General features: G+C 45.4%; 1 protein-coding gene across 3 annotated transcripts in view; it reads left to right on the forward strand.

Annotated features, from left to right (window-relative positions):
- The window catches only part of LRRFIP1 (LRR binding FLII interacting protein 1), a 103,356-nt gene extending 96,104 nt beyond the window's left edge, over nt 1–7,252 (forward strand). For all 3 annotated transcript variants that reach the window (XM_039728716.1, XM_039728720.1, XM_039728719.1), the window contains 5 exons: nt 1,263–1,309; nt 2,094–2,211; nt 2,628–2,707; nt 3,332–3,436; nt 4,432–7,252. In XM_039728716.1, coding sequence (XP_039584650.1) covers nt 1,263–1,309; nt 2,094–2,211; nt 2,628–2,707; nt 3,332–3,436; nt 4,432–4,542 — 461 coding nt within the window. In that variant the 3' untranslated portion in view covers nt 4,543–7,252. The remainder of the gene's footprint in view (nt 1–1,262; nt 1,310–2,093; nt 2,212–2,627; nt 2,708–3,331; nt 3,437–4,431) is intronic.
- The last annotated feature ends 1,215 nt before the right edge of the window (nt 7,253–8,467 follow it).

Below are 8,467 nucleotides of genomic sequence, written 5' to 3' on the forward strand. Positions count from 1 at the left end.
CTGCTGTACAGAAGAACTTCCACTGGGAGAACAGTTTTCATCATGATTTGATTCAATACAGACTCTTGATTCCCTTTAAATACATGTGCTAACAAGAAAAAAGGGAGAACCAGAAGACTTTGGCCTGTTCAGGAGCTGTGCCACAAAGAAGAAATGGTATTTTTAAAGCTCTTCAAAAATATTTAAGTCTGTCTGTCAACAGAATTTACCTGATAAAAGCCCAGCAGGCTCTTGTGTGTAATTTACCTTGCTTTCCTAAAGTTTACAAAAAATCTTTTTCTTGAGTGACCTTTGGTTTTAACCATTTAATCAACAGGCCAGACCTCAGCTGTGGAGTTGAGCTCTGAACAGCCTGAGCTCTGCACTGCTGGCAAGGGAGGCCAGCTGAACAAACCTGCAGTGAGACCCAGCTGAGGTCAACAGATCCTCTCCTAATGAGTGTATTTCCATGGGATGTTGCAGTGCACTCCTGCCTGAGGTGTACCTGAACAAACTGAGCTTGTTAATTAATCATTTAGGTCATTTGGGTGGTAAGAAAATGTGCTCTCACATTTTGCAGCCCTTAATGGGGACAGAAAAAATGAAGTGATTTGTTTGCTTACTTTGTAGTTCTTTTTTCCAGCTGTCTCATTGGGTAGAGTGCACTTTATTAATGAAAGCTGCACAAACCCATGTGCTGATCTGTAGCACTTCCAAGTCCAAATGTAGCACAACAGTTGGTGCAGATTGTCCATTGCCTCTTGATGTTTGACCTGGAGAATTGAATCTGAAGAGAAAACAGAGTTTTACCAGACTGCTGCGTGCAAAACACAAATAATTTGACGGGCAAATGTTTTTTTCTGGTCATAATATTGGAGCTGAAATGTCACTGCCATGTAAAAGAAGGGAAGAGTTAAAGTGCTGAGAATGTGATTATAGGTGTTTACAGTATTGTCGTTGTGTTAAACTGTCAAGACCTGTGAGATTTTGTGTTGCAGTTGTGCTTGACCCTAGAGTTCTTGCATGCTAACCTAACGTAGAAGATTAGCCTCTTTGCATGCAGCTGGCTGCTGCTACTGCTGGGACAAGCATGTTCTGTGAGAATGCCATAAGTGCCCTGGCTGCAGCCCCCTCCCAGCCCCGCTGGGCCTCGTGTCCTGTGGTACGTGCCCTAACTCCCCCTTCAGTAGTCACTAACCCGGGCGGGTCAGCCTCGTGTCTCTGATGCGCTCCCCGTGCGCCGCTGGCTCGGCCAGCACTGAACTCTCCCTTTTCTCTTCCAGACAGGCTGAAAAAGCTCATTGATGAACGGGAGACCTTGCTAGACCAGGTAATCACAGGGCAAGTGAAGGATTAAGGAAGCAAAAATAGCCCAAACACAAGGTATACGGCAGCAGTGCTGCTGTCTGGTTGCTCTTGCTGAGGACTTGCTGCTTGCTGGCCACTCTGTTCTTCCTCCAAAGCATTCCCCCCATGTGTTAACTCAGGATACATGGGAGATATGACCCTCTTATTTCTGAATAATAAACCTTCAGATTGGCCAAGCCCAAGGGAAACCAGGCATGGCTCAGAAATTGTAGAAGACCCTTTTTGTAGACCCCTTACTGGGTCTGTGGGTAAATGGGCCTTTTGGAAAGGTTTGTTGGAGGAATTGCAGATGGGTAAAGAGCAATAAAAGGAATTGTTGCTGGTACCATGGTATTCCACAGTGGCTACAAAGCTTATTCAGAAAACTTCAGCTGATCTGCTGCCCTGCAGGACACTCTGTGCTTTCATTTATGCTCAGTGACCTCGGCCTTGAGACTCGCACGCAACCAAACACAGCTTTGGGAGTTTTTGAGAATGTTTTACATGAATGTGCCTGCGGAAGATTTATGGCTTTTCTAATAAACCAGTCATTTTTCACTCATTGTTTTGATCCTGAACTTGTACATAAGCACTGATGTGTAAAATACCATGAGTCATTTGCCAAAATGATTTCTAAGATGTTGCTTTGTAACAGAAGATTTTTTGGAATTTGTGTTTAAAAAATACATAATTTGTTTTATAATGCTAGAGTGAATTTGAGCCACAATTTCCCTTAGTGATTTTAATAACTATTTTCTGCCCTTCAGATTAAAAAATTAAAGGGACAACTGGAAGAAAAGCAAAGGAATGGCAAGATGGAAAATACACAGTCCGAAGATGAAGTTCTGGAGAACGGGACAGATATGCACATGATTGACCTACAAAGTGAGCTGTATTTTGATTTTAAGGGAATTTTGTGCCCTGCATGTGAGTGAGAAAATGTATCAGTTCAATAACAAGCACATGGCTCTGAATAAGAATGAGCTTCAGCTCCAAAGGGAGCTTTGGCCTGGGAGCAGCCATGCACCTCTACAGAGGTGAGGGAATTAGGAGCCTTTGTTTAAGATTGCAGTTGGAAATCTCTGTTGAGCTGGGGGGAGTTCAGATTAATTCTGCCTTCAGAGTGGTTGGCAGGGAATCAGGCAGGGCTGGGAATGGTGCCTCTCTGCTGGGCACCTGAGGAGAAAACTACTCTCCTGCTGCCCCACGTGGATCCCTGATGCATGGAAATTTTACCACAGACTTGTTAGAAACTGTTCACGCTTGTTCTGCCATCTCTGATAAATCTGCGATTCTTCTAGGAGATGCCAACAGACAGATCAGTGATCTCAAATTTAAACTAGCAAAGTCTGAGCAAGAGATAACAGCATTGGAGCAGAATGTAAGTTTTTGGCTTGTTCTGTTTGTTCAGACATGGTGAGAATACAAAGAAAAAGTGTGTTTTGATAAATGATAAATGAAAATATGTTTACTGTGATTTTCCCTTAAAATAAGAAACGGGAGTGTTGGAGCATGAGGGCCACTATGACATTTATGTATGGGGAAGAAGGAATATATTATTCCTCTGTACTGAAGGAAGAATGGTCAAAGACAAAAGTACCTGATGGACTCTACTGAACGCTTCCTTATGCCTAGCTGTCAACAGGTTTTAAGTGGTTCCCAGCATGTGATATGCTAGAGATGGAGTTTATACACAGCTGTTCCATTTTGATTGTTTGCTCTTTTCCAGGGTACATCAGCAATGCTCTTGCTAAGAGAAATTTAGTCAATGGGCTGTATTTTTTGTTGCTGGAAGCATATTAAATATGGATATGTGCAAAAGGTCAGCAGTAAATTACTGCTGCCAGGCTTCCTTGGTGTTGTTTTCCCCCTGAAAATATGCCTTTATTTTATCAAAGAGGAGTTAGCATCTCTCTGGTTATTCCCTCAGTACTAGTGGAAGAGTAAATCTTCAGAGTTACTTCTCAGTACAGCTTCTGATTCCCAGCCTTTGCCTTCCCCTCAGGTAATACGACTGGAAGGCCAGGTAGCCCGGTACAAAACTGCTGCTGAGAATGCTGAGCGAGTAGAGGATGAACTGAAGGCAGAGAAACGCAAACTGCAGAGAGAGGTAACTCCACCTGCAAGCTGTCACAGCTCAGCCTGCTCCACGTGGGGGAAACCTGCTTCCCTGGGTGTTCTAGGGGAGGAACAACTCTTCTTGGCACAGCAAGGAATAAGCATCTAATTGCTTTATTGCTTTAGTTACTCCTCCTAAATGTGCAACCACATTTTCAGCACTAAAACTGGAGGAACAGTCATGGCTGTGAGCTCCCACTGCCTTTTCACTGTTCCTTCCTAATCTGATTTGCTAAAGGGATGTGAGCTGTTCTTTGTGAGCCTGTTTTCCTTGCCCTGCCAATCCATTCAGGCCAATTTGGGGTGGTGTGGCTGTCCACAGACTCTGACCGTGCCTCTGTCTCCGTAGAGCCTGAATACTTTTATCAGCTTCTTTCTCACTGCCTCCTTGATTTTTTTTTTTTTCCAGTATGGCTCCTTGCTTGTTCTAAATACTCCTTCTGCTTTGCTGCCTATAAATATTGTTCTGTGCAGCCCAGCTCTCTCTCCCTACCCCGATCCCTTGGTGGGTTTTACTGGAGACTGAGGCTCTGAGTCACAGCTGGGGATAGAGTTCTAGGAACCAGAAACACAAAAGCTGAGCAGTGAGACAGGTGTACATCACCCAGAGCCTCATGCCTCTGGATTGAGAGAAATTCTGTGATTCTCTGGGAATCTCCCGTTCCACGGGAGTAACCTTCTGTCCATGCTGACTGCCTCAAAACATACAGTTCTATCAAGCCAAATCCAGACTTGAGAGACCACATTTCTTCTTACCTTGGCCTTGTTTGTTCAGCATTCTGTAAATACCCTGGGCAGTGTGCTTCAACACCAGTGTGTGTGGCCTGCAAAGCAGTTTAACTGTGCTGAAGGAATTTTCAGCTCCTTTATGTTCCAAGTTAATGTGGACGGTTAGCGTTGGCAGCTACAAACCTTGCTTTGCCTTCGCAAAGGGGTAACACGGTGAAAGTCACGGTGTTTTTCTGCTTCCTTCCCTCCTTCCTTCAGCTTCGTTCAGCACTGGACAAAACGGAGGAGCTGGAGGTCAGCAATGGCCACCTGGTGAAGCGGCTGGAGAAGATGAAGGCCAACCGGAGCGCTCTGCTGTCCCAGCAATAGCCACCCCGTCCCACGGGAGCCACCGCTACTCGGAACCGGAACGCCGCCGCCGCTTCTGCGTCCTGCTGCCCGGGACGCTTCGTGCCATCGCCTTCTGAGACCAGGCCACCCCAACACCTGCTCCGTGCCTCCCAGCCGGCGTCTCCCCGCGCAGATCCCAGCCTGCCGCACTACATCCATAGGAGGAGCTGATCCAAGTGGCCGTGCCCGCGGGAGCCCTTCCACGCCGAGCTCTGGGGACATTCGAAGTACTACACATAAGAAGCACATGGAATTCTCCATCCAGAGGGCGCAGCAGCCATTTACTGCCGTTTAAAATGGCACTCAAAGAAAAACACTTTGACTGGAATTTTTGTGTCTTGCTGAAAATTTTAAAACAAACACTGTAAGTTTGGGACTTTTCTCATGACAGTATCTGTAATTTAGTGACTACGGTAGAGTTATTCATAGTAGGTTTTTCATTTACAAATCACTGTGGAACCACAAGCCATTACAAAGCAAAACTCCTTCAGTGGAAACCATGGAAGAAGATGGTCTTGGAAGCAAAAGTGACCTTAAATGACTTTGCCAATAAAACAAATGTGTTTGGAGGGATTTTTGCACCAGTAGAATCGTGAGACTCTTTTATTTCAGGGTAAATAGGCAATAGCTTCATTGAATTTTCGATTTTTATTTGTATTATTTAATCCCTGCTCTTGGAGTTGAAGTAAATGACTTTTAAAGGATGTAAGGTTGCATTAATAAACCAGCATAAGGCCGTGTTTTCAGAAATGGTGGGGTTTGCACTTGGGTCACTCTCTTTGGTGCATTTATCAAAGCAAGTGTCATTTGCTAAAACAAAATATGTAATGGGTTTTTTACATCAGAAACTATCTACTGGTCCATGACCTACTAGGAAACGATGCCGCTACAAAATACAAGTCTGATTTTTAAAGGAATAACTGCTAAGTAAAGAAGCACTTTAGAAAATATTACTGCCTATGTGTTTTCTACAGCTACGGAAGTAGCGAGTTCTTTCCTTCTGAAAGGATCGCTGCGGAGGTTTTCCACTCCTCACGCAGAACAGCGTGACCCGGGGAGGTGCTGCAGGCGATTCTTGCGTGTGTAAAAATGACACATGACTGGCACTACAGCTCTGGTTCATCGGAACTCATTCTGAATGTACTACTCAAAGGAGAGCAGCAGCTAGCCCAGGAACAAAGCTGCCCGTCCCACCTCAGCCCTAACAGGAATGCCAGTCCCTCTGCCGTCTGCTCACGCGGTGGAGAGGCGTCTCCTGCCCCTCGGGAGCGGCCGTGCCTGCCTCAAGATGTTCTACCAAGCCAAATCCACGCCCAGGAGATCACATTTCTTCCTAACTTGGTCTTCAGACCCTGCAGTCCAGGTCTTTCCCCAGCCTCCTCCTCGCAGGCGGGAGGTTAGAGCAGGAACCGCTGCTATTCCCAACGCACAGGGATCGCTGGTATCTTCCTCGAGCACCTTTACAAATTCAGTAAACCAAATCCTCTGTCTGAATGTGTTTCTCTGGTTTGGCTAGGAAGCAACACCCTCGTCTTCATCTCTTCCAAGTGCACAAGGAAAATTTAGGAATGAAGTACTGAAATTATTATTCCAGGAAAAGGATGAAGAAGGCTTTTTTTTTTATGCCCCTGGGGAATTATGTCCTTGTTGATGAAATGTGGTGAAATGGGGTTGGAAGGAGTCTTTTAAAATTGAATTTCCACTCCAGTTAGGGCTTTGGGCTTTTGGGGTTTTTTAAATTGTTTTTGAGAGGAACATTCAGGTGCAGAGCCAGGTTTCTTGTGGAATACCTCAAAATGGCTGTGGATACCAATTTACAATTTTCTGTGCATGACTTGTGTAATTTCTGGTGTACAAAGCCTCGGGGGCCTAAAAAAAACGAGCAAAGGGATTTTCAGAATGCAAACAAATGTGCTAAATATGACATCTTACCAATGGTAAGGTGTGTGATTGCCACCAGTCATCATTTCATTTGTGGCAGCAGTGAAAGCTGCTCAGGAGAAACAACCCAGCAACCAAGCGTTGGTCCAAAAGGCAAAAAAAACAACACTTTGTTCATAAAAAAGGGATGTGTTTATAATTTTGAAGTAGATTTCATCTCGCACCCCATAAGCATCAACCTCATGACGGAAATCAGATGTGTATTTCAACCTGGATATGCTCTTAGTAGAAACCTTTGTGTGTGATAAAGTAGGTGAATGTTGAAGCCACATTTCCCCCCCCACCCCGACTTTCAGTATGACTTAGCGTTAGAATAAGGGAAGAAAAAGAACTGGTTGGTTTACTGCAAACTGTTCTCTGTTTTTCTGTGAAGAATGTACAACAACAGGGCTTTGAACGGTGATCACAGCACATGTCCCAGTCCTATTATTTGAGCTCCAAACGAGAGCACCTCGGTACCCTGAGAGCGGGGCCGAGGTGGCGGCAGCCGGGCGAGGAACAGCTCCTGGGGGAACCAGGATGGGTTTTCCTACAACTTCTGTTTCAATTTGTTATCTTCTGTTTTATTTTTAAATGTTACGTGATTTTTATCGCTTGCAAATGGAATGTTACCCAAAATGGTTTTGGTTTTGTTTTGGTTGGGTTTTTTTTTTCCCCCTCTCCCAGTCGCTCTGTTAGGAGGTGTGAGCGTGGAAAAGGAAATTCATTATGAGCAGAACTCGCCAATAAAATGTCACTTGTTTGGGTAGTTTTTATGGAGTGGTCTGTCCATGCTGATGTTACAAGTTCTCTTGGAAAACACAGAAAATTCAGGGCGATGTGGGTGTAGCAGCTCATTTTCCTTTTCAACACGTTGCTGCAGGATCACACAGAACATGAGCAACACTGGCTGGGAAATGTACAGATTCAGGGGCTTGTGTGACTGAGGACCCTGGTGTGAGACATAACCTCCAGTTATCAACATTTTTGGTGTCAGAGTGCACATACACCTCCAAATTTTGACATTTTAATGGCCAGATGCTCTTGGGGAGGACAGGGACAGTCCCCCATCAGGAGAAATTTCAATGATGTTGCAAATTGGATTAATTCTCCACTTTTATTTATGGTGAACATAGAGGTAATCCACACAGTAGCTTTCCCTGGAAAAATCCTTCATGAAGACTCCTTCACAACAAGAGGCAGCTTGGTTCATTAAAAATATGTTATTTTAGTATTAAATGTCCTCTTGCCCTGATGTGTTGCCAAAGCTGTCACTTACATGAAAGAGACTGGGCAGGAGTGTAGTGCTTGTCTTCACTTTAGGTGCTCTAAACCATTGTATGTCTCTGAAGGTTAATTTTAGGTAACTGAGTGATGTTTTACACACTTCGTTATGACCTTTACATGTGTTTTAATGAAGAAGCAGAGCCCCTTGCACAAGTAACATGGACCTGTGTGGCAGGTAGGTTTGTCTGTGCTCCTGTAACATGCTCCTTCAGGCTGGAAACTTTCAGGTAGGTTTTAATGTGTGCCAGAGGAGGTTAGAGCTGGATATTAGAAGTTCTTCCCTCAAAGGGTGGGTTGGGCACTGAACAGGCTCCCCAGCCAATAATCACAGCCCCAAAGCAGAGTTCAAGGAGCTGCCAGAGTTTGGTCAATGCTCTCAGGCACAGGGTGGGATTAGTGGGGTGTCCTGAGCAGGGCCGGGGATTGGACTCCATGATCCTTGCAGCACAGGATAATTCTGTGATTCTGTGGCAGCCGTACAAGAGCTGCTGCACTTCCTCCCTGCCGGCTGTGCTTTGGTCTGTCAGTGCTCGGCGGCGGGAGAGCCGTGAGGGCAGAGAAGGGTCCGTGAGGGCAGAGAAGGGTCCGTGAGGGCAGAGAAGGGACAGTGGGGCGAGAGAAGGGACCATGGAGGGAGAGAAGGGACCATGGAGGAAGAGAAGGGTCTGTGAGGGGAGAGAAGGGTCCGTGAGGGGAG

Source organism: Passer montanus, unplaced genomic scaffold (assembly GCF_014805655.1).
Source record: "Passer montanus isolate IOZ18808 unplaced genomic scaffold, ASM1480565v1 scaffold66, whole genome shotgun sequence".
In the NCBI taxonomy this organism is placed as follows: domain Eukaryota; kingdom Metazoa; phylum Chordata; class Aves; order Passeriformes; family Passeridae; genus Passer; species Passer montanus.